The sequence below is a fragment of the Aphelocoma coerulescens genome, chromosome 7 (genome assembly GCF_041296385.1).
Source record: "Aphelocoma coerulescens isolate FSJ_1873_10779 chromosome 7, UR_Acoe_1.0, whole genome shotgun sequence".
In the NCBI taxonomy this organism is placed as follows: domain Eukaryota; kingdom Metazoa; phylum Chordata; class Aves; order Passeriformes; family Corvidae; genus Aphelocoma; species Aphelocoma coerulescens.
The window spans coordinates 5,409,463-5,434,246 of record NC_091021.1 but is presented as its reverse complement, the minus strand read 5'-3'; the positions used below and the strand labels follow the sequence as shown (position 1 = coordinate 5,434,246).

General features: G+C 52.2%; 2 protein-coding genes across 3 annotated transcripts; one reads left to right on the top strand and one right to left on the bottom strand.

Moving 5' to 3' along the window:
* Positions 1 to 4,042: 4,042 nt before the first annotated feature.
* S100B (S100 calcium binding protein B) lies at positions 4,043 to 6,778 on the bottom strand. 2 transcript variants are annotated; one of them, XM_069021465.1, is made up of 4 exons: positions 6,670 to 6,778; positions 6,063 to 6,197; positions 5,603 to 5,755; positions 4,043 to 5,134 (listed from the first exon to the last, which is right to left on the bottom strand). In XM_069021465.1, exons 3-4 carry the CDS (start codon positions 5,738 to 5,740, stop codon positions 4,994 to 4,996), a joined length of 279 nt encoding a protein of 92 aa, XP_068877566.1. In that variant the 5' UTR covers positions 5,741 to 5,755; positions 6,063 to 6,197; positions 6,670 to 6,778; the 3' UTR covers positions 4,043 to 4,993. The 2 variants fall into 2 exon arrangements, with proteins under 2 accessions (XP_068877566.1, XP_068877565.1); XM_069021464.1 differs by lacking the exon at positions 6,063 to 6,197 and having other exon boundaries at positions 6,670 to 6,776.
* A 4,398-nt stretch (positions 6,779 to 11,176) lies between these two features.
* On the top strand, positions 11,177 to 19,934 carry LSS (lanosterol synthase). Its single transcript, XM_069021870.1, has 22 exons — positions 11,177 to 11,240; positions 11,401 to 11,572; positions 11,647 to 11,785; positions 11,863 to 11,971; positions 12,371 to 12,492; positions 12,799 to 12,895; positions 13,649 to 13,784; positions 14,001 to 14,109; positions 14,418 to 14,536; positions 14,953 to 15,050; positions 15,183 to 15,210; positions 15,821 to 15,877; positions 16,076 to 16,147; positions 16,848 to 16,898; positions 17,042 to 17,191; positions 17,530 to 17,626; positions 17,817 to 17,922; positions 18,148 to 18,213; positions 18,635 to 18,715; positions 19,005 to 19,175; positions 19,491 to 19,569; positions 19,657 to 19,934. The coding sequence occupies exons 1-22, from the start codon at positions 11,224 to 11,226 to the stop codon at positions 19,846 to 19,848; spliced, it is 2,268 nt and encodes a 755-aa protein (XP_068877971.1). The 5' UTR covers positions 11,177 to 11,223; the 3' UTR covers positions 19,849 to 19,934.
* Positions 19,935 to 24,784: the final 4,850 nt, after the last annotated feature.

Here is a 24,784-nt window from a genome sequence, read left to right as displayed (position 1 = left end):
ATTTCCTGTGTTTTGAACCTCTGCCATGCTGCAATGCTGACATCACTATGTCACGTATGACATCACTGCCATGGGGCTGGCGGGGCATGGCTGGTATGATGTTACTGCCATGGTGCCACTAAGCAGCTGCTCTGTGCGTGGCCGAGCCTTTCCAGGGCCTCTAAGTTCCAGCTCCAGCCATAGACTGGCCATGCCCCTGCTTGGTTTGCAGCCGGACATCCACCCAAGTTTATACCCTTGGAAAACATTGCAGGAGGCACCAGCTGGACAGAAAGAGGCCTGATGCCAGGTCCAGGCTGATGACTGCTAGGGAGAAAGCACTAGCTGAAAAGGAAAAGCACGAGCAGAAACAGCAGGACCGGGATGATGCCCTCCAGCAACCTCATCCGGCTAACCCACAGCAGCCGCTGTGCTGCCGAAATCCTCCGGAACTGTCAGGATAAAGAAAACCCTCTAACAGTGTCTTTGTAGTGCTGGAGAGTGAGGCAGTACTTTATTCCTGGCCAGGGTTTGTAAGTGGCTGACAAAATTCTAGCCTCTACCCAGACACTGATACAAAACTTTTTCACCTATTCCTACATTTTTAGCAAACGAATTAATGTTCATTGGTTTTAAATTCTCTTTCATTTATTAGTATACTGTCCTCTATTGGTTATGGATTCCTCAGTGTTCATGCTGATTAGTCCATATTTTTAGGGGTTTTAGTATCTGTTTCCTCCAGTAGGGACTTTTCAACACACAGACATGGTCTTTGTTAGTCTCTTCTGGTTTCTGCAAAATGTCCTTGTAGTCCATAAATTCTGCATTCCAGATGTCCAGCTTCAACAATGCATCTTTCTCTCTCAGGCTTTGTTCATTGAAGCATATCAGAGCTAGTTTATCAAAACTTTATGTCTCAGTAATTTTCCCAAGCTGTGTTCCCATAAAAGTAACTTAAGACAACTTTGCTAAATGCTGGGTAAAAGTGATACAAGATTAACGCACTGCTTATAATTAATATACTGGTTTTGATTAATTAAAATTTAATAAAACCATTAATTAAAAATTTTTAAAGTCACATCATTTCCAACAGCTGCAGCAGTTTGGAAAGGCTGTAAAAAGTCCATAAAACAGTTTTTCCTGTCCCTCTTGCAATGTGGCTCATGGGAGGTAGGGTGTCTGGTTTAACTTTTATCCAGACAAAATGATGTGCTGCACCAGCGTTACTCCAGAGTGTGTTTCCAAGTGGTTTCCTTTCTCTGACACAAAGTTCAATGCAAAAACTTCTTTGGGGTGTAGCAGATGGGTCAGACTGCTGGGCCCACGATCAGCCCACAGTGTGCACAGCACTCTGTGGTTACATGGCATTCCATCTTCGAAAGCAGCTCTGGGAGGTTTTTTAATGACTTTCAAGGGTTCCTGACCAAAGCACCTGCTTTTAATTACTTCCTTGTTTATGGAAGTAAATTAAGTTGTAGTCTCTTAAAAGAAGGCAAATGTTTTGTTTGAAAAGGCAAGAGAGGTGAGGCACCTATGGAAACCATTTGTACCAACAGTAGATTTAGGAAACAAACACAAATTGATCCTGCAAAATGTGATTTGTGTTTAAAAGCACTGTACATAATGAGACAACGGCATCTTGGAGCCTTTGCTGTTTTTCTCACTTTTAATTCCAGCCAGGCATTGTGCCTCACATCCAGAAAGTGCTGTGTGACGTGTTTAAAGCACACCAGATTTCAATGCCAAAGCAACTTAACTCATCTTTCTCAAACTAATGAGGACAGGATTCAAAAATCTGTAATTCATCTTAAATTGAATGAGCGTGACACTGAACCCCAGCTTGTAGCAAAGGTATAAGGATGATTTTTAGGTTGGTTGGTTGGTTGGTGGATTTTTACCTGATTTGTGGGAATATAAAAAGGCAATTCTAAGCTCTGTCTGCTGAACTAATGGGCTGCTGTTGCTGGCTCTCTGGCCCTCAGTACACTGAGGGAATGCTGTTGAAGCAGAATGTTATACATTTATTCTAGGGTGCAAGTGAGTATTAAATAACCTTGTAAACATTAATGAATCTGCCTTTATTGCATCAGTATTCTTTGTGAGCCAGCACTTCATACCAGCATTTTAAAATCTTTATGACACTTCAGCAACAGTACTATGAGGTTGCTTTAATGCCCTTATTTATTATTAATTGTTACCCAGGAGTTTATTAGTGGGAAAAGGGAAGCAGCTGGTTAATATACTTTAAATATTTCTGTGGTCACATATTTCAAATGAGATACTTGCAAGCCAGAATTCCTTGTCATGACCAATTCTAATGTGGGTTTTTGCTACAGTCTTCAGATTTTGTGTTTGTGTTTGGATTTTGTGTCAGTTTTGTTTTGTTTAGGAGGAACTGGGCACACCAGATTTTATGGTGTGGTTTGGTTATGCCAGTGCCATATAAGCAGAGTTCTATTTTTTTGTATTTCAATATATGTTATTAAAATAATATACACCGCTGCTTTTTTTCCCAGTCACTTTGGTTTATTTAACCCTGTTCTCACTTAAACATAAAAGTGCTATTTTTCTAGCATTCCTTAAAACTTGTCTAGCAAAGGTAACTGCAAAATCATTATTTATTTCTGCCACTTTGCCAAATGTGAATGACAGTGCTGTGGTTGGTTCTGTTCCTTTTCTGGGGTCTGTAAAAGTCCATGCCTCATTTGTGGGAAGAAAAACAGTTTTCTTTTTAAGATTTTTTTTTCTTGCTATCAGCATGTGAGCTCTGTTTTTGAATGATTCAGCCTGGATCCACTTCCATCAACAGTTAAGATGAAGTATATGTTTTTTTAGATGAGCAGCAACTAGCACTCCTGGTAAGATGTGGAAGAATATTTGGGAGGGGAGTGGTGTCTGTAAGTGCTCTTACAGTGCTGGTAATTTTTTGTCTGATCCAGGGAGAGGGTTCCCTTTCACAGATGCACATCTCCTAAAATTATCTGGGCAGAGAATAAAAGTGCAGATTCTAATCTCCCAGAGCAGAGAGTAATTGCAGCATTTTAAATTCTGAAAACGTGATTCAGCAGAAGTACAATACAGCATGGATGTACAAAATCTGCCCCTCTGACACTTCTCTAGCTTCAGAAGTGAATCTGCATCTTTTAAAAATCTCAGGCCCTTCCTGCTGCTGTACTTCTCTTTGTTTCAGCTTTACTGCTGTTGATAAGTAGGAAACTGTTGGTGTCCTTCCTGGTGGGAAGTTCATTTGAATCTTCTTCATAGAGTCAAAAACATGACTCACAAATGTGGCTCGTGGGCAGACCCTTGTACTGGAACATCAGACCCCTCTGCTGAACTCAGGTTCAGGCTTGAGAGACAGTCCAGAGAGTCCTGTCTACCCTGCCTCACCTTGGGGACGTAGAGACAGACAGTGTCCCCACCCATTGTTCTCACACATGGCCTCAGGTCTGTACCAGTGTTGAAAGCAGCTGAACTGAAACCTGAGGAGGATGTTAAAAATGTGGTGGAAGTAACTCGGATGCTAAACAGCTTCTCATCAAGTGAGCACTACCCTGCAATGGCAAAATGGCTTTTTGTGTTAGGTGTTAGGACAAGATGCTGTCCCTTGTGTGTCTGGCTCTGCCTGAGTGTCCCTCTGCACAGCTTGGGGGAGGCTGGTGAGAATAGCAAGATGGTCCCTGTCCAAAGATGTCATTTTGTGCATGAAATCATTATAAAATGTGGAATGAGGTGAATCCAGTGCCATCTGAGAGCATCTTTGCTGTGAATATGTCACTATTGATGCTGCAGGCCAGGAAGGTCCAACTCACAGATATTGCTGAGATGGATGGCAGGTGCAGACTGAAAAGGCAGAAGCACAGGCTTTGGGGAGGTTGTCCTGGGTTAAGTTGAAGGCTTTGCAAGGGCTCACCACTGGAAGCCCCTGGATGACCCTGGTAGCAGCAGTCACATCCTGCAGAGGGGCCTTCCCACCAGTTCCTTTGTCCTGGCAGGTACACCTGGCAGTCTGGGCAGCCAGGTGGAACATGGCGCTGGTGACAATTGTGGGATGTCGGGCCAGTCACAGTGACACCAGGGAGGAGATGAGGGGTCGATGCCCAACAAGAAACCCAGGGGCATGAGCTGTAGCAGTGCTTCAGGCTGGATCCCCCAGCCTTCTTCTCTCAGTGCAGAGCAGCCTGGCACAAAAGGACACATTTTTCACAGAGGCCAAACCAACATTTTATTCTTGTTATTTTCACACACTCAGGAGGCTGTGCTTGGTCTGTGGTCACACTAGGCCAATCCCCCTTCCCTTCTGACTGAGCCTGGACACCTTGTCAAGGCATATCCCAGGCCCAGGAGCTGACCTCAGCGCAGGAGCCTCATACACTGTTGCTTCCAGTTCTGCAGGCTGCTAAAAGCGGACTGATCAACAAGAGAAAAGACTGAGCTGTCAGATGGTTATGCTTTTAGATGGTTATGCTTTTAGATTGTTATACTTTGCCTTGCAAGCCAAGGGTGTCTCAATGTGCCAAGAAATGGGTGGGCTCTACTGAGCACCTGTGAGAGGACAGGAGCTGGGTTTCCTTCGTTAATGTCATGCATAGAGCCCAATCACTGGGAGCCTTCCCGTTCAAGCCAGTGGGCTCAGCAGCAAGTTTCCATTACAAGCCCCTCTGCATCACCTCCTCCTTGAATTTCCCTTTTTCCTTTGCACGTAAGCTTGGATAACAGCATCCCTCTCCTTCTAGCCCCGTGCACATTCCTGACTTAAAACAGCAGGGAAGGAGCTTGAGGCAAGGCACTCGCTCACTGCATCCAGCCCAGTGGGCACTAGCCGATAGCCCTTCCTGAGCCACACAGATGTTTCTTGTTCACAAAGCCACAGCACTTTTAATAAGCTGCTTAAGTCTAGCACAAGCTGAACTCTAAGGTGTCTGTAATCACACCCAGTCCTTTTCCTGGAGGAGCAATGCTGCCTTGCATCTCTCCAGCATGAGCAGAAGGGGCTCGCCTGCTTCCCACCAGTTCACTCATGCTCAAAGAACTCATGGCAAGCAGCAGTGACCATTGCAATGAAGGCCACAAACTCCTGGAAGTCACACTCTGCATCCCCGTCGCAGTCCAGTGCCTCCATGACTTTGTCCACAGTCTCCTGGTCTTTGATTTCCTGAAGGGATAGAAGCAAGCAGCCAAAGCTGGGGAGGACCACAGCAAGGCCCAGACAGTAACATGTCCCCATTTCTTAAATGTTCCCACGGCTGAATCTCTGTTCAGATATATCCCAAATATCTTGTGGCTGTTCCCAGTCTGTGGTGGGGCACTGTTCTGTGCCCCTGGGAATCACAGCCGCAGCTGTGCTGCTAGGGAGGGACATCTTGAGCCCCTTGAAGCAAGGCTGTCCCCCTGTGCCAAGGAAGGTAATTTCCCTAGTATCCAACCCACACCCCGGTCTGCCATACAGGCTGTTGCCCTCATCCTGCTGCTCTGTAGAGCTGGAGCAAATGATTTAATGTTCTGCTATGTAAATAAACCCCTTCGCCTGCACTAGCTTCCCGTGGGAGACAGAGTTAATGGAGTGCAGTGGCTGCTCGATGCCCCCTGAGCCCAACCAAGCTGCACGGAGGGCAGTACTTACACCGAGGAAGTGGGTCAGCTCGTTGTTGATGAGCTCCTTCAGTTCCGATTTCTTCAGCTTGTGCTTGTCTCCCTCTTTCCCGGAGTACTGGTGGAAGACATCGATGATGGCGATCATCGCCTTCTCCAGCTCAGACATGGTTGTGGCGTGGCCCTGAGGTCAGAGGGAACGTGGGAACGCCAGCCTGGGCAAGCTCCAGCAATTCCTATTGCTTTGGAAGCACGGCCACCCCCGGGGCACCGCCCATCCATCTGCAAGGTCGGACCCGCGCTCAAGGCGTTCTGCTGGGAAGCTCTGGCAGCAGCCCTAGCTTCAAGGGGAACGTCCCGAGACACCATTACTCTGCTGCCAGGGGCTCTCGAAGACAGCAGGGCCACAAGACGAGGAGAGGGGCAGGCATGGGGGCAGCTCCGGAGCTTCAGAAAGGTTTTGCTGTCCCTGCTGTCACAGGTCCCCTCACCTATGCCTTTGCCTGCAGACCTGTCTCCAGCCCAGCAGTCAGGGGAACCGGGTAGGAACCAGTTTTGATGAGTGCCAGCAGGTCAAAATGAACACCTCTCGAACCTTCCTCTCCCGCACTTGATCTGGAGACCCCCTTGGGAATGATAATAATTCAGATTGCAGCGTTCCCTGCAGACTTCACAAATGGACAAACCAAAGAGTCTCTGATCAAATAGGGAGAGCTGCCAACCCACCTTCCCAAAACCTGGAAAAATAAAAAAGCCTTATTGCCTGGCACTCGGTTCGTTCATATCCCACAGATAAATATCTCCTGCCCTGCGACCTGGCTCCTGTTTCTTCACCACCAGCTGAATCTGATCCCACAGCTGATGTCCTCCCTCACTCAGCCGTCAGTGTCCGAAATGAAAGACTGTTCCCAGACAAGGTAGGAAATATCCTAACAGCCCTTTGCATGCTCCTGCCCTGCCTACTTCCCGTTCGCAAGGCTGAGGAGTGCTCCAGCTCTCCTCGGGCTCCGCAGAGGTGATGTGGAGCGGCGATACTACCCTGATAGTGTTCCCCCCAAGGCGGGGACAGCCCGCCCGGCATCCCCCGGCCCCTCTCACCTCCCTGCTGCCGGCGGGGCTGTGGTACAGCGATGCGGCGTGGCCAGGCACCCCGGGGACCCGCCGGCTTCTTATGCCTGGGCGGGGAGCCGGGGAGGCAGCGGTAGCTGGGGCGGGGTGTCCGAGCTGGGCACTGTGCCTGCACCGCAGCGCTGTTCGCGGGGACTAGACCCGCCGCCACGTGGGAGCGCCCTTGTGAGAGGAAAACACCGCCTGCTTTACTTGTTTTCTGAAGATGGTAAGGGGACACAGTTGCAGTCAAGGGGTTTTTATAGGTGACACATACGTAGTGATATAGCCCGTTTCAAAATGTATTGCAGTAAACTGATTTTTTTTTTTTGTAAACAAGCACTTGAAGATTATCCCTAGAGCCAGCTGTTACACATTACAAATAAATTTATTATGGTGCCATTTATTTGTTCATATTTTTCAAAGATAGAATGCCTACTCACTGTTCATTAGATGGGTCTTTCAATGCATAGAATGTTCTGTGAATCAAGCTTGCAATTCAAAGATGTGCTTTCTTTAAAGCTGCTGTTCTGCTCTGAACAGTGAGTATGCAAAAATAGCAATTCCTTGTGTGCCTGATCTTTTCACTATGTTTACCCCAGATCATTGGGAGCATACTGTTGATATGTTGATATTGAACACACCTTTTCACCTTTCTACTGTTTTAAGATTGTAGAGTCAGACCAGACAGGGAACATAAGGTTATTTCAATTCACTCAGCTTCACCAAACATACCACCAACAAAATGGTTTATCAAACTGAAACCACTGCTGCTTGTGCAAAACCATTTAAACCATGGGAGTGAGTGAGTGAAAGCATCAATGAGAATACGTTTTGCAGTCAGTGTGAGCATAAGCCTTATACTTTTCTGTGTGTATTTTTCAAGAAATGTTGAAATGTTCAAGAAATATCCACCTAACACCAAAGACAAGTGAAACTGCAAATATCTTGAACAATTCTGACAAGGGAAGTATAAATCAACATGCAAAATTCAGAAAAAGAGAAGTTATTGTTTGTATACGATTCACACTAAAAAAAAAAATTATTTTTAGAAACTTTGAAAAGTTACCTCAAAATTAAATTCTTTATTTACTTTTAAATGGGATCTTGATACAAAACTTGTTCACAAGTCCCCTGCCAGCCCCAGCAGCCACTATGAACTGGCATTAAATGCACTTGTATCTAAACCCTGTTGCTGGACAGACATATTCCCTGGCAGTTTCTGTGTTCCCCAAATCTACTGATACAACACCGACCATGTTACTTAAAAAACTTTTTCACATACATGGTGTAAAAGAAACCTATCTACATTGATCATTTCCTTACATCAGCTCATGAAAGTTTTTGTAATAGGCTCAAACACTGGTTTGGGGAAGAATAATTTCCCCAGCATTAAGCTTGAGTATGTCGACTCTAAATATTTACCTGACCACTGAAATTCTTGCATTTAGGGCATTGCAAACTACACCAGTTATCTGTGCCCTGGTGAGACTAGCAGGGACAGCACGGATGCTTTTAGGTAGTGGTGTTTCTAGTGTCGAGGTAGTTTGTCAGCAATTTTGCACTATTTGATTTTTTCCAAGAGTATTTGCATTCCTATCAGAGCTGGATATAAATAGGGTTCTCTGTCAGCAGTAAAGAGACAGCATTTTTCTGTTGATAGCAATTTGATCTGGTAGATGTCTAGCTCAGTCCTTAGCCAAGAAATGCATTAAAGCAAACCTTTTCTAATCAGAGACAAGGTCCTAGCTCATCTCCTTAAACCATTTTCTGATGTCGTTCTGGAAACTGACCTTTCCTTAAAATAGAACAGAAAAATTAGCATTTGACAGATCAAAACTTGAACAGTCCTGAAATTCTCTTTCCTGATGATTCTTGCTGCCCATTCCACCCCAAATCATTCTGACTTCTGTATTTTACAGGTGATGATCTGGAATGATGTGCTGATAGGATGGGAAGAAGCAGCAGGATCAGGTGTGAACACCAGAAACCTTGACCCTCTCCTGCCTCTGCTAATGAGCAACTCCAAGCAACTTTCCTGATCCTTGTCCAGGCTCATATCCTCTCAAAGACTGCTGTCTTGGCCTGGATCATCCCTAACCCAGCCTATGACTGTCCAGGAGGTCTGGATATGGGTGTAGGGCTGTGAGGTGGCTGTGCTTTCAGTGCTGCCCAAGAGGCTGCTTCTGTTATTTTAAAATTCACATTCTGATCTTCGAACAGGAGAGTGCAACCTTGGGGCTCCTTTCCTCAGGGTCAGAGCTTCCTTGCCAGAGCTTTGGGCTGATGTGTTTAAAGAAGCAAGGGGGTTTTACAGTGTCCAAGGCTGAGCAAAACACTTCAACCCTCTGCCTGTCTCCCTCACAATGTGGGCTCTTCATACCAGGCTCGGGGAGAAAAACCAGCCTATTCCTTTGTCTCTCTGGTGTGTGTGGCACCAGGCTCTGCCAGACCACAGGACAAAGGCCAGCAGTTATTGAACTGGGAGAAAAAAGTACTGAAAGCAGAGGAATTTGTGTGGGAGGGTGAAGAAACTGCCTCTGCCTCTGCAGGCCTGCACTCACAGTCCCAGCACCCAGCGCAGCTTTGCAGGGAGCAGGTTCCCTGGCACCTACAAGCACAGCAGCCAGAGGTGAGCAACTGCCTGGCTGAATCCAGCTGAGGTTCAGACACAGCAAAATTTGTATGAAAATAATGCCTAAGTAACGGGAATTTGGCAATTATTAAAAATTTCTAGGGCAGGTGGGTTGTATAGAGACATAAAAGTAAAACCAAGTTGCTCATCCTCCATCAATCCCCTTAGCCAAATATTACCATAAATTATCCTAAGATTTTGGCATCCACAGAGAAGTGGAGATAATTGCATGAAGCTCATTTCAGGCAGATTCATTATGACAATTTTTTTTCTTAAACCAAAAATAAACAGACTATTAAGCCCCAGATACAACACCCATGTCAGTGAACTTCTAGAGTTCCCTCTGCTCACATAAACTGTGCAAGAGAAGTACCACAGCTCTCCCTCCTGAGTCCCAATGGGATGAGACACAAGTCAAAGACATCATCCCCACCCATGCTCCCTCCAGGAGAAGTCCAGCATCATCCAAAAAAACATTTTGCTCTTACTGAACACAGCCAGGACTGAACCGGTGCATGACCTAAGCTTCGTTTATAAAATAAATACCAAATTAATTCTTTAATTCCCAAATAAAATTACTGTACTCTCTCCAAATAATCTCTGACATTATTCTGGACATGAGTGAAGAGCTATCTGCTAGAAGAGGAGTATTTTAAATTCAACTTGTAGTGTGCATTATATACAATAAGTATTAATGATTATATAAGTATTAATAGACTGGTATTTTTCTGTCCTGGGGTGCTGATGGGTGTCACATTTGGGAGTAGCTCTTTTGTCCCTGGGCAGTGCAAAGGCATGGATGGGCTTTTCTGCCAGCTTAGCTTGTTCTGGTGTCACCTCTGTGGTAGGAGGGAAGCCAGGTCACTCTGAAAGGCTGAAAGGAATTTTATCACTCTGTTTAAACAAGTACACATTAAATTTCCACCCAGCCCTTCCAACAGCATAGCAGCAGCAAGTACAGCATCCCTGGGATTTACAATCCTGTGTGCCTCCTTGTGGGGAGCCCTCTTGAGCCGAGGGGATTTGAAGGGCTGAAACCCACTTGCTCACTGGCCTGGGAAGGGAGTGATGCTACATTTGGGGTTTTAGGAGAGAGATGGGGACATGTCACTGGGACAGGACAGGAGGAGCTCTGCCACCTCCTCATGGACTGCTGTCCCACGGCACCACCCGCATGAAGGTGACACCCCCCTCCCGGGCTGGGGGCACCAAGGCAGGGCTCATAGTGAGGATACCTGACAAAAACACAGTGTTTTATGGTTGTCACCCCCGCCGGCCACACCCCTCCTCACTCGGGCAGGGCCCCCGTGTTTAACGAGTGCCCGACACCACGGGAAAGCAGAGCTGAGGACGGTGATCAAGGGTGGTGCCAGCAGCGGGGAAGCACGGGGGCAGCGGGAGCGTGGGCACCCGTGGATCAGGGTGCTCTGTCCCCATGGCTGGCACTGCACCCAGACACGTGTCCTCCGTCCCTCGTGGCCCACGAGGACATGAGCTGGGCAGCCAGGCTGGGCCGGCGTTGTTTAATTTTTTCCATTAAGATGGAAACCACACGCCTGGACTTTGGGGGTGCACTGTCGCTCTAGGGGCTGGCGCTGTCGCCCAAAGAGACGGGACGGTTGTCGCGGTCTGTGGGGGGATGGCACTCCTGGGGAAGCGAGCGCGGTCTCTGTTCCGGAGGCAGACGTGGGACGGAGGAGTCAGGTCCCGGCAACCGGCCGAGCGATGTCCCACGGCACGCGGGGACGGGAGGAGATGGGGCGGGACGGGAGGAGATGGGGCGGGACGGGGACAGCACTAGGGCCGGGCGGGGGCCGGGCTTTGTCCCCGCCCGCGTCCCCATTGGCTGCCGCCCGTGAGGAGATGTGGGACCAGCCGGCGCGGCCCCGGCGCTGGCAGCGGGAGCGGCGATGGCGGCGGACAGCGGGTGGGTCCCGGCGGTGGGATCGGGATCGGCGATGGCGGGGGGCACTGGGTGGATCCCTGCAGTGAGATCGGGATCAGGAGCGGCGGTGGCGGCGAGCAGCGGGGTCCCGGCGGGGCGGATCGGGGTGGCGGCCGCGGTTCACGGTGCCCGTGTCTGGCAGGGCGGTTCGGCGGCGTGGCGGCCCTCGGCGCTCGGCGGCGGCCACGGAGCTGCCGGCCTGGCGGCTGCGCTGCGAAGGCGGGCGGCAGATCTGGCGCTACCTGGGCGATGGCGATGTCGGGGAGCGGCGAGCGCAGACGGCGCTGGAGCAGCACAGCCTCGGGCTGGACACGGTGCGGGGGGCCCGGGCCGGGGCGGCGGGGCCCTGCCTGGAGCGCCGCACTGAGGTGCCGCTGTCTCCCCGCAGGGCGCGGTGCTGCAGACGCTGCCGGCGGCCGGCTCGGCCCGGGAGGCGGCCCGCAACGGGATGCGGTTCTACGCAGCGCTCCAGGCCGAGGATGGGCACTGGCCGGGCGACTACGGCGGGCCGCTGTTCCTGCTGCCAGGTAGGCCTGGACACCTGCCCGCGGGTGAGTGCCCTGGGGTTCGGCTCTCCACAGTGCCGGCCTGTCTGGTCCTCCAGGTCTCCTCATCGCCTGCCACACGGCCAAAATCCAGCTGCCCGAGGGGTTCCGGAAGGAGATGGTACGCTACCTGCGCTCTGTGCAGCTCCTGGACGGAGGCTGGGGCTTGTGAGTAGCAAAGATGCTTCTTTGAGTGATGGCACCTCCAAGATCCAGGACTTGGAGCTGCTGTCAGATCTGCCCAGGCTCAGGGATGGAGACTGAGCACCTGTGATAGCTCTGGGTTGTTGGACTTGTGCAGCACTCCAGGTGCACTGTTTTTCACAGGGATGGCGGTAGCATCAAGTCTGGCCACATCTCCTCTGGGGGACTATATCCCAAAGCATTGTGTGTGACAGGGTAGTGCAGAGCAATGTTTCTTCCTGCATTAGTCAGGTCCCTCTTTTCCAAAGTCAACCCTGGCATCCCACTTCACCCTAACAGAGACAGCCCTGTGCAGTGGCTTGTGTCTGGCTAATGGCAAGAGCTGACTAACAGATGTGGTGTTTCTGTATATGCTTCTGACAGACATGTGGAAGACAAATCAACAGTGTTTGGCACAGCCCTCAACTACATAGCCTTGAGGATCCTGGGGATTGGACCAGATGACCCTGACATTGTGCGGGCCCGTGTCAACCTGCACAGCAAAGGTCAGCCATGGGGCTGGTACACTGGTGAGAGGTCTGGCCAGACCTGAGAGCTTCAGGGAACACTGGGGGCTGCCAGATAGTGGAAGAACTGTTCTTACTTGCCCTTCATGGCAACTGCATTTTCAATTAATGATGGGAAGCTGTGTTGCATTTTTGTACCATTGCCTGCTTGCCCTGTTTCGGGACATGTATCCCAGCCTGAGTAGTGTGCTCCCAAACATGGGGAGAAGTGGGTCTTGTGATGGGGAAGAAAGTTGGGAGCTCGCATGGCTGTGTTAACCTGAAAGCTGATACTGTTCTGTGCAGGAGGTGCTGTGGGAATCCCTTCCTGGGGCAAGTTTTGGCTGGCTGTCTTGAACGTTTACAGCTGGGAGGGAATGAACACACTTCTCCCAGAGATGTGGTATGTGCCCCCCTCACTGTGGAGAGAGGAGCTAGTGTCAGTCCTGCCACCAGCCTTGACCCAGAACTGTCCCAGGCACTGGTGATTGCTGGGATAACTCTAGCTACAGCCAGGAACTGGAGGTGCTCAGGCTGTTTGTGAGCTGGGAGCCAGCAGCCCACCAGCCAGTAGGTGGGCAGCACTGAACACTGCATCCAAGGGAGATGCCAGAGCACAGCCCTGTTAGCATTTCCCACAGGGTCCCTAATACATTCATGTGCTCCCTGCCTGTCACCAGTATCTTCCAGCAGCCAGAACTGGACCCTAGCAGGAAGGGACAGCCACATGCAAGGCTGCCTTGCTTGTACCTCTCTGAATACTCAGAGGGCTGCTGGGTGCCAGAGAGGGGAAGTGTATGACACTCTCCCTGGAGGAAATCAGGGGCTGCACAGTACCAAGAGCTGCTGGTGCTTTGTCAGCAAATGCCATTAACTGTCAGACCAGGCCTCTGCCTTCAAAGTGCCATGTGACTGAACTGGCTTCTCCCCTTCCTCTTCTCTGAGCCTGAGGTCCTCCCTGCCCTGCATCAGCTGGGCCTGGAGTGGTGTCAGGAGGGAGTATCCCTGTTGGAGGGGGAATCTAAGCAGAGCCAGGCTGTGTGTATATCCCCTAGTACAGGGGCGTGCCCTGCTCTGGGCATTCCGCACAACATCTCTCCATGTTGCCCTTTGCCTTCCTTGCTCCTCACAGCAGCACTTTCTCCATTGCAATCAGGCTGCTTCCTACATGGTTTCCAGCCCATCCATCACGGCTCTGGTGTCACTGCCGCCAGGTTTACCTTCCCATGAGCTACTGTTACGCCAAGCGTTTGTCAGCAGAAGAGGACGAGCTCATACGGAGCTTGCGGCAGGTAAGGAAGGAGCTGATCCTGCTGGAAAAGGATATGTGGCTCCATGACCACCTGCTGTGCTGGCTGTGTCCTTGTGGGCCAGCCTCTGGCTTGCCAAGTGGCAGCTCTCATACCTGCATGGTGTCTGTCAGACAGCAGAGCCAGGTCCCAGCAGTAACTGCCCCAGGTGCTTGCTCCTGGCTGGCCAGGCTGATGCCCTTTGCTGTCTTGTGTCAGGAGCTGTATGTGCAAGACTACGCCAGCATAGACTGGCCAGCACAGAGGAACAACGTGGCTGCCTGTGACGTGTACACCCCACACAGCTGGCTCCTGGCTGCTGCCTATGGTGAGTGCGGGAGCTGCTGCAGGGAATACTGAAGCTGCCTTGTACCCTCAAAGCTCTTTAGAGTCTACTGCCAGCTACTGGTGTATGCCCTGCAGCTGGGATGGAGACAGGAATTATGTAATCTATGGGGTTCTCCCTCCCTGAGAGCAGCAGGGCCTTGTGCCCATGTCCTCAGGCCACTCTGGGGCAGAGCTTTGCTCTATGCTGATGCTTTGCTCAACCGGTTGTTGTGTGAGCTGGGGTGCAGCCTGCCACAGCAAGTGAATCTGGGTTTATTTTTCATTGCATGTCCCTTTCTTCTCCTGTAGCCATCATGAATGTGTATGAAGCCCACCACAGCATTGCGCTGCGGCAGCGAGCCATCACAGAGCTGTACGACCACATCAAGGCTGATGATAGATTCACCAAGTGCATCAGCATTGGGCCGGTAGGACACTTGCTGTTAATCCTTTAATATCTCACCCTTTGTTCTTTAAGGACCAGCTTGTGCAATTGTAGCATGTAATAATCACTAGATCTTGCTCAACTCCTGCTGCTCCTGATGCTCAAGAGCTTAAGGCTAACAGGGCACAGGAGCTGCAGAGGGCATGGGGACAGCTGTGGCCCTGGTGAGGAGTATCTCTCCTTGAGGTCCAGGGAGATGATCTGAGAGTAAGCTCTGGAGTAATCTGGAGTAAAAGCACCTGCCCCACTAACTCAGCTATGCTGAGTGATGCCACAGGTGGAGCCATTGGGATCAAGGCCAAGACAACCTCTGGATGGCTCTGTCTAGAGTGGGGGGATATATGTCTCTGGGGCTGGAAGAAGCTCTGTCCAGAGCAGTGACAATGCTCCTCATGGTAGATCTCCAAGACAATCAACATGCTGGTTCGCTGGTTCATGGAAGGGAAGGATTCCCCAGCTTTTCAGGAGCATGTTTCCAGGATCCCTGACTATCTCTGGTAAGGGCTGAGTGTGACCCGACACAGCACAGGGCTCTGATCCCTGTGGATTAGGCACACTGTAGCTCCTGACTTGCCTCCTGATGCTCCCACTGTGCCTGTGCTGCAGCACTGTGCTCTCTCCTCCCACAGGCTGGGCCTCGACGGCATGAAGATGCAGGTGAAGTGCTATAGGAGTTCACTTGTGACTGAAGGGACCCTGGTGTGCTGGGGCAGCCCATGGAGTAATGGGATAGCGTGTTCATCCCAAGCCTGAGCTCCTGGCGTCTCACCTCTGGTGCCTGGTGGCCTTCTGTGTCTCACTGCCACTTCTCCCAGCTGTGCCAGGAGGGAGTACAGTCTGTTCTGCTAGTTTGCCTCCCTGTGGCTGTGAGCTGAGAGGACAGCTCTAGGCCTCCATTCCCTCCATCCTCATGAGTCCTGGGAGAAGGGCAGGAGAAAGCCAGGCCCCTGATCCTGCATGTGGTCTGAGCTCTGCTTCTCTCAGAGCCATTGTATCCTGCTGTTCCTTAATGCTAGCCACTTCTCCTGCCTTGGCTGTGCACAGAGCAGGCTGATGCAGCTGTCTTATGTTGTGTCCCCTTGCTGTCCCTTGACCTGCCATATCTGTCCTCTGTGCCAGCACATCAGCCGTGATCCAGAGTGACAAAAAACAGGGTGGCGGGAGCTATTGAGGGTAATGTGGGAGGGATGTGCTGTCCCATAGACCCCACAGCTGAGTCAGGCTGCTGCTAACACCTGCCTCTCACTGTCTATTTTCTCTCTTCCAGGGCACAAATGGATCCCAGCTCTGGGATACTGCTTTTGCCATCCAAGCCTTCTTGGAGGTAATGCACCCTTCAGTGCTACGTGCTGCCTTGGGAAAATGGTCTCTGCTCATGTGTCCCCAAAAAGCAGAGCTCCTGCTGTGCACCCCCTTGGAGCTCTGCTGTGCCAGTTCTGGCCTGGCATCCTTTGACTGAGCTGGGAAAACATGTCTGGCTATGGCCCCTTGCGGGCTGCTCACTGTGCATCTCTGTTTCCAGGCAGAAGCCCAGGACATACCTGAATTCACCTCCTGCCTCCAGAACGCCCATGAGTTCCTCCAGTTCTCCCAGGTAAGCAGAGCTGGTCAGTGGTGTCTCACACACTGGCTGTGCAGGCTTGGCTGTTGCTCAGAACCCTGTTGGATGCATCTGATGCCTTCTGAAGAGATCTTCTGAAGCGCTGTACTAGCAAAGTCCTAGGCCCAGCCTCCTGTTTTCTGCTCCCTGTTTTCAGGGAACCATCTTTGAAGCTTGGAGAGGACCTTGGCAAGGCCCAGGGATGCTTGGGTTGGCTATCTGAGCTTAGAGAGGCTGGAAAACTGAAAGCTTAGGCTTTTTTGCCCTTCATCTTGTCTGGTGCCGACACATTTGAGGCACCCTTCTGGGAAACTCAGCATCATTGGATAGTGACTGTCGGAACTCAGCTTCTGCTGGCCTGGCCAGCAGTGGCTCAAGGTGAGGGTCACTGTCAGCAGCAGCTTGGTGCAGATGCAGTCATGGGTCTTGTTCATGGTGCTGCCAGCAGGAGCACTGAAAGCAGATGGTTCCCTGGCAGGCGAGCTTCCAAAGGGGACTTTAGCAACACTTGCTGAAGCCAGGCCAAAAGGTGATTTCTCCCTGCTCCAGAGCTGACCTCTTTCCTGTCTACTTCCCTCAGTGGAAGGCAGGTGCTGTCCACTCCCACATGGTTCTGCACCTGCAATGGTTTCAGCCCGTGGTCCTGCAGCCAGGCACCTCCAGGCTGCCCTCATTTGTTTCTTGCCTCCTGCAGATCCCAGAGAACCCACCTGACTACCAGAAATATTATCGCCATATGAACAAGGTATGGTGGCTGAGACTGGTCTCTAAGGATGCACAACTGGGGCAGAAGGAGTAGGAATCAGGGGCAGCACCTGCTCTCTTCCACAAAGAGAGTAGATGAGGGAAGGTGATCCTGCTCCCTAAGCCCACCTCATACTTTCCCAGGGTGGCTTCCCCTTCAGCACACGGGACTGCGGCTGGATCGTGGCAGACTGCACAGCAGAGGGGCTGAAGGCAGTTATGCTGTTGCAGGAGAAGTGCCCCTTCATAGCCAAGCTTGTGCCTCCTGAGCGCCTCTTTGATGCTGTGAATGTGGTAAGAGCTACAAAAATTAGGCCAAGGGACATGCAGGACTGTAAGAGAAGCCAAGGCCCAAGGAATTGTTAGATCTGTTATTAAATCTGGTTTGGTCTGAGCTAGTATGAGGCCTGGTGTGGCAACACTCTTTGTTGTGATTCAGAGCTGCCTATGTGACCTAATGTGATGTGGTGGTCCAGATTGGGCCTGCCTGTCATGGTGGTTTGGGACCCGGGTCTTCTGCCAGCCCCACAGACCTGTGGGTCTAACTTTGTCCTCACAGCTGGCTTGGGGCCAGACTGGAGTAGTACTGCTCATGAGGTTGTCCCACCCCCCCTCTCTGCTTGTCTGGGCAGCTGCTGAGCATGAGGAACTCGGATGGAGGCTTTGCCACGTATGAAACCAAGCGAGGAGGCCACTTACTGGAGCTGCTGAACCCCTCCGAGGTGTTTGGTAAGGGAAGCTGTGGGGGCTAGTTGTCCTGCCCACTGTGAAGGGACAAAGTGGCCTGGGCTCACCATGCCCAGTGGGTGCCTGATGGGGGATCAGTTTGCCCTGGGTCTGAGGAACAGGCTGGCAGCAGCTGGCCTGGAGGCTTGCCCACACAGGGGCTGTGGCACTGATACCCTTTGCCTGCTGGCAGGTGACATCATGATTGACTACACATATGTGGAGTGCACATCAGCTGTCATGCAAGCACTGAGACACTTCCAGAGCCAGTTCCCTGAGCACCGAGCTCTAGAGATCAGGTGAGACACTGAGATGAGAGCTGGGCACGGGAGAGGACAGGCTCACTGTCCCAAGCTGCCTGCCATGGCCTCCTAAACAATGTAGCTGCCTGTCTGCATGCTCTTGCCTCTTGTCCCCTCCAATAATGGGACCCATCAAAGCCTCAGAGGGGCTGATGGAGCCCTCAGTGAAGCAGACACTGAGTTTGAGCTGCTTCTGAAGTGGATGACTTCTTTCCTGTCCAGGGAGACTCTGCAGAAGGGCCTGGATTTCTGTCGCAAGAAGCAGCGAGCAGATGGGTCCTGGGAAGGGTAAGCTGTGTTCCCAGCACCCAGTTTTCTTCTGGCTGTCCCAGTGGGAGAGGGATCATTATGGCTAGCATTCCTGGCTGGCAGGATCTGTGGGAGGGAAAGCAGGGGCTGATCCTCCTCTAGCTGGTGCGCTTTGCTCTCACTCTCCCTTCAGCCCAGGTAGAACAGGTACCTTGTGCATTGCACAAGACCCAGAGAAGTCTGGGGTGGCTCCAGCTCTTGTGGTCCCAGTTCTGCTGATAGCTGAGTTAGCTGGGACTGGGCTGCTGGTGCTGGTGGGACTGGGCATGGTTGGGCCGTAGGGGAAGGCAGGCTGCAGCTCTGTGCCTGGCTCTTCTCTTCAGTGAACACAGCCGTGTTGCAGCCTGCCTCTCCCTGGGGCCTCACACCCCTGACAGTGCTGCTCTCCCCTTCCTCCTAGGAGCTGGGGGGTTTGTTTCACCTATGGCACCTGGTTTGGTCTGGAGGCGTTTGCCAGCATGCAGCACATGTACCACGACGGGTGAGAAGGGGATGTCTGGGTTCCCTGCCCCTACCTACCTCCTTGGACAGGGTAGGACTGCATGGTGGGGCTGGATGGATGCCCTGGATGCACATGGACTCTCCTGCCTCAGGGACCGTTCCTCCCAAATCCTGTGCCTGCAGTGTGGCCAGGGCACTTGCTGCCTGACCCTCAAACTCTCGGGGCAGTCCTGGCCATGGGCACCACTTCTCTTTGCAGCTGAGAACTGTGGGCATCCAAACACTCTATGTCCCCAGTCCTGTCTTGATTCTGGCCCCCATCCCTGCAGGACTGTCTGCCGAGAGGTGGCCCAGGCCTGCCAGTTCCTCGTCTCCAAGCAGATGGCAGATGGCGGGTGGGGAGAGGATTTTGAGTCCTGTGAGCAGCGCACATACGTGCAGAGTGCTGAGTCGCAGATCCACAACACCTGTTGGGCCCTGCTGGGGCTCATGGCTGTCAGGTAAGAGCAGCCCCACCTGGCCGCAGTGCTCAAGGAAAAGGAGGTGCCAGCTGGCTTGGGTGACCTTGGGCCTGACTGGTGTGACCCAATGCAAAGCAAAGCTTTTGATCATGACTACAGGCCTCCAGCCTGGGAAAATGGTGCCATATTCATAATATCTAGTGTCTTGGGGTTGTGAGGAGCCCTTCCCAAAGCACTCAGCATGCCTGGGGCAAGCTTGGGGCAGCCTAGAGGTGGTTGAGTTCCCCAGGCACGTGGATAGGGGCTTGCAGATGGTTTGGATAAAGATGCTCACATCTCCCTTGTGCTTTGCAGGTACCCTGACATCGGTGTGCTGGAAAGGGGCATTAAAGTGTTGATGGATAAGCAGCTGCCCAATGGGGACTGGCCTCAGGTACATCTTTAGCCTTTCCAAGGTGTTCCTGAACACACAGCAGTCCCCTGTCACTCATACTATTCTGCTTCTCTGCTTGTCTCCCAGGAGAACATTGCTGGAGTGTTCAACAAGTCATGTGCCATCAGTTACACTGCATACCGCAACATCTTCCCCATCTGGACGCTGGGGCGGTTCTGCCGGCTGCACCCCAACAGCCCTCTGGCTGGGCAGCTGCCAGCCAGAGCCAGACCCTCAGCTGGGGCAGGGCAGGAGGAGCAGGGAGCCCTGTCTGCTTGAACCTGGGATGCTGGGGATGCCATGGCCCTGGACTTGTTTTGGATCCCGGCATCTGCATGGGGCCATAGGGGTGTGTGCTGTGTGGGCTCAGTGCTGACTAACTTAGCATGTGGACTCCTGCCTCTGACAGGGAGGGGTGCTGTGCCAGTGCTGTAGAGCCTCTGCTTGCTGTTGAACCTCTTCTAAACGTTCCCTTTCTAAGGTTTTTTCCAGGTATATTCTCCATCCCCAGATGGGGAGTGAAGTGCCTTTTCAGACCATTTAGAAGATCTGACAAAGCAACCAAGCTGTGTCGTATTCCACATCTGGACAGACTCTCATCCTGGCTTGCAAGGCTGCCTTTTATCGTTGCAAGCTGTCTGTCTATACCAAGAGTGTGGGATTTGGGGCCTCCCTTGTGCCCACCATCAGGGGGGTGAGGGCACTGCACAATCCTTGCTGAGCTGACCTCCGTACTGTGGGTGCCAGTGATGGCTTTTGAATTGCTCTCTCTGCTCTGGAGCCTGTGCTGGGAGGGGAAGGACACCTGTCCTCCCCCAGGTGTCTGGGAAAAAGGAGTACTTCGCTTAATTTTGTTATTGTTCTGTCCCCCAGCTGGTGGCACCTAGCTTCCGCAGGTGAAGTCACCACCAGCCCTTGGAAAAGGGGCAGCTGAAGTAGAAAGCCATGAGGTGGTTGGCATCATGGCACAGCCTGAGCCCCAGGGCTCCTGCCTTCCCCCAGCTCAGGCCATGGTGCTGTGGGGCCTTCACAGGTCATTGTCAGAGCTGGAAATCAAAGGGATAATAAATTGCTAAGGGTGATGCAAGAGGAACTTCACTGTGTTCTCCTTTCTGTTTGCTAATGTGTGTCCCAGGCAGAGGGGAGCTGGCACAGCAGCCTCATGTCACGTGGCTTGGGTTGCCTGTCCCCAGACGTATGGGCACCATCTCCACCAGGCTATGCTGGGAGCCTGTGCCTCCTCTAATGCATTTAGCCCCAGAAAAATATAATCGAGGAAGCAGCTGACTAAAGGGGAATGATCACTTCCCTCATCCTCCTGCTTACACTCATGCGGATAAGCAAGATAGAAAAACTTATTTAAGAAGATTCAACTCAGGCTGTCTCAACTCAGCCCTGTTTGCCTTTTCCAAATTCTGGACATCTTTACACCTGTCTGTGATATTACTCTGCATATAAATTTCTTGCTGTAACTGAATTATTCAAGTGTCATACGGTGATGTGTCTTGAGAGGACGTGGCTGTGTGGATTTCACCTCTTGTTAAAATCTGCTCCAAGCTGCAATTTCGGATTGAGCACATGCAGAAGAGATCAAGTAGACACAGGATATATTCAGTATAATTCCTGTTTGATGGAAACTGCTTCTTCCAGGAGTCCTCTGACACTCTTCCCAGGAATCTTCTAGAGTGTTTTGATCTCTGATTTCAGAGATCTCAGGTGCCAGCCCTAGGCTACTCCCAGGATGCTACCTGAGGTCATTTTTCTCCTTTGGAGAAACTCTCAGCTCTGGCATCTATCCAAGATTCATCCCAGGCATCTGGAGTCTTTTGATCTATGGTTTTGGGACCTGACATCCTGGGTGGCAGCTCCAGACTCCTCCAAGAAAACTTCCTGAGATTATTTTTCTGTTTTGGAGGAAATCTGTTTCTGTTTCTCAGGAGTTGTAGCACATGAAAAGAGAGCTACAAATGGAGACTCTTTTTTTACATACAATAAAAAGAGAGCCAAGACTTAGCCATGACCATGGTGATCCTAAGCACTGTCTCTTGACATGATGCCACCCACTTTGTCCCACATGCACTTCCAGTGTCATGGTACACTTAAGAGAAGGCGAGTGACCCTTAGGGTCCGTACAGGGACAGGTACTGTTTAATTTTTTTATGAATGACATAGATGAAGGGATCGAGTGCACCCTCAGCAAGTTTGCAGATGACGCCAAGCTGAGGGTGCAGTGACACCCTGAAGGACTGAATGTGATGCAGAGGGACCTGGACAAGCTTGAGAAGTGGCCCATGAAAGCCTCATGAGGTTCAACAAGACCAAGTGCTGGTGCTGCACCTGGGTCAGGGCAACCCCCAGCATCAATCCAGCTTGGGGGATGAAGGGATTGAGAGCAGCCCTGCCAAGGAGGACCTGGGGGTGCTAGTGTGTGAGAGCCGGACATACCTCGGCCATGTGTGCTCTCCCCCAAAACCAACCATGTCCTGGGCTGATCCCACAGCATGGGCAGCAGGAGAGGGGATCTGCCCCTCTGCCCTGCTCAGGCGAGACCTGAGCACCTGCAGAGTTGTCTCCAGCCCTGGGGTCCCACCACAGGAAGGACATGGAGCTGTTTGACAGAATCCAGAGGAGACCACAGAGATGTTCCAAGGGCTGGAGCCCTCTGCTATGAGGAAAGGGTGAGAGCTGAGGGTGTTCAGCTTGGAGAAGAAAAGGCTCTAGGGAGACCTTAGAGCCTCTTCCAGTGCCTAAACGGCTTCCAAGAGAGCTGGAGAGGGACTTTGGACAAAGCCCTGGAGAGCCAGGACAACAGGTAATGGCTTCACACTGCCAGAGGTCAGGGTTAGATGGGATATTGGAAAGAAATTCTCTCCTGTGAGGGTGCTGAGGCCCTGGCACAGGGTGCCCAGAGAAGCTGTGGCTGCCCCATCCCTGGAAGTGTCCAAGGCCAGGTTGGATAGGGCTTGGAGCAACCTGGTCTGGTGGAAGGTGTCCCGGCCCATGGCAGGGGGGGTGCAATGAGATGAGCTTAAGGTCCTTTCCAGCCCAAGCCATTCCCCAACTCCATAACTTTATGACTTGCCTGCTGCTGAGTGTGGGGCACTGCCAAGGAATGGGAGTCGCAATGAGGAAGCAATGGCATGAAGAGGGGCACATGCCTCACAGGCTTCAATTCTCTGAGGGGGAAGATGAGGAAGGAGGCTGCTGACTGCTCGCATCTTCTACAATACACCATCCTTTCAGAGCAGGAAGGCTCCTGGCCCCCCAGGACACAAGAAGGCTGCAGGCTAACCACCCCTACATCATACCTAACCCACCCAACAGCATCCACTCTGGGACAAAGGCTCCTGTCCTCTCAGGACAAAAGGAAACTGCTAAGCACCCCTTTGACCCTACAGAAACCCTTCTGGGCAGGAAGGCTCCTGGCCCCCCAGAACATGCACTGTGATTTTGGGCAGGAAGGATGAGGAAGGAGGAGGAGGCTACTGGCTAACTACGCCTTGTACCCAAGAGGATCCCTTCCAGGCAGGAATGTTCTTGCTCCCCTAGGACAGGAACTGTGGTTTTGGGCAGGGCAGCCACCATGGACATGGTCAGCCTGTACCAGCTGCTGGATTCTGCCATCAAGGGCAAGCCTGATGCCAACTTTGCAGTCCTGCGAAAACTTCTGCGGGCCATGCTGAAGCAGCATGTGCTCCCCACCAGACACGCCCTGCTCCATGTTTCCCCGCTTCCTGAGCAGCACTTCCCACTGTCTCCCTGCCCAGGCAGCGACTGAACCTGTGGGAGCAGCTCTTTGCTGTTCGGATGGGATTCCATGCTCCAGCACGGAGTCTGGCTTGGGCAGGAGGTGCTGGGCCCATCCCTGCTGACCCAGGCTGTGTGATGAGCTCCCCAGGGCAGGATGGGGGGTCCTAGGCCATGGGTTTGTGCCAGGGTCTCCACAAGGAGGTGGGCAAGATGAACACAGAGCAATCCAGCATGGGACAGGACATAAAGAGGGTGCAGCAGGCATGTGGGCAGCTGAGCTGCCACCAGTTCCCCTGGGAGGGAGCTGAACTCTCACCCCCTCCTCATCCCTCCCTTTGTCTCCCTGTCACCCCTGCCCTGCATCCCTGGGTGGTGTGGGGTACTTGACGCTGGCTTTGGCTCTTTGTGGGGTACTTGACTCTGGCTCCGTGAACTGGGGTTTTAGAGGACAGGGCATGGGGACAGGGTGGGGGGTGATGAGTCTACCCTTGCTGCTGCTCTTCTTGTGCCCATCAACCTGGTCCCATTTGCCTTCTTCTTCCAGGAGCGCTATGGGGTCTGGTCTGCCTCTGCTGAGCCCCCCACTACATCCATGGACACCCCCAGATCAAGTTTAGAGTTGGAGATGAAGGGACCAGGTATGCAGCTGGCAGCCAGGACCAGAGCCAAGGGACACAGCTTGTTTCCCTGGAGACCCAAACAGGAATGCAGAGAGCACCAGGGATCCCTGAGAAGCGGGTAGGTGCTCCCTCAGATCCGATGTGGTGCCTGTGCCACCACCTTGGGAATCTAGTCAAATTCCACCAGCGTTAAGAGCACCATCCTGAGGACACACCCAGCATCCGGGCACAGCCAGATCACCATCCCAGGGATGCAGCCAGAAACCGCTGGCACCCAGACCACCATCCCAGGGATGCAGCCAGCATCTCCAGGGACCCAAGGAGGAGGAGCAGGCCTTCAGCCATGTTCCACTGGCATGAAACACAGTCTTCCTCATGCTCAGAAAGCCTATGCTGCAGACACTTCTGGTGCTCTGGGGACACAGAGGGATGCCACAAGCTAGGTGGCATGGGGATACCTTGGGTCAGGGCCAGCCCTGAGGGCAAGATCCCCTGACTGACAGTGTGTTTCCTTGGACCATGCCCTTCTAGGCCAGGAGAACATCATCAGCAAGCTGGACCAGCTGTGGAGCCAGGTGTCCTCCCTGCAGGGCCTGGCCAGTGACCTGCAGAGTGAGAAGGACAAGGTGAGCCGGCAGCAGTCCCAGAGGGATCTGCAGCAATGCAAGATGGCATTTGGGCAGGAAGGAGGCGGCTGAGGGGAGCCTGTGCTGGGACAACATGGGGTCCATGTCCTGATTCTGCCACCACTGCCCATCCCAGATCAGGCAGCTGGAGCATGCCGTCAGAAAGCTGAGGGAGGATGGAGCCAAGTGGAAGGCAGGTATGAGCGATTAGCTCTTCCT

Coding starts and splice junctions, on each gene's coding strand:
- S100B (XM_069021465.1), bottom strand. CDS start 5,740: ATGTCTGAGCTGGAGAAGGCGATGATCGCCATCATCGATGTCTTCCAC. Junction 5,135..5,602: donor AGCTGACCCACTTCCTCGGT/GTAAGTACTGCC, acceptor CTATCCCTTCAG/GAAATCAAAGACCAGGAGAC.
- LSS (XM_069021870.1), top strand. Junction 15,051..15,182: donor AGGATCCCTGACTATCTCTG/GTAAGGGCTGAG, acceptor CTCCTCCCACAG/GCTGGGCCTCGACGGCATGA. Junction 16,148..16,847: donor AGTTCCTCCAGTTCTCCCAG/GTAAGCAGAGCT, acceptor TGCCTCCTGCAG/ATCCCAGAGAACCCACCTGA.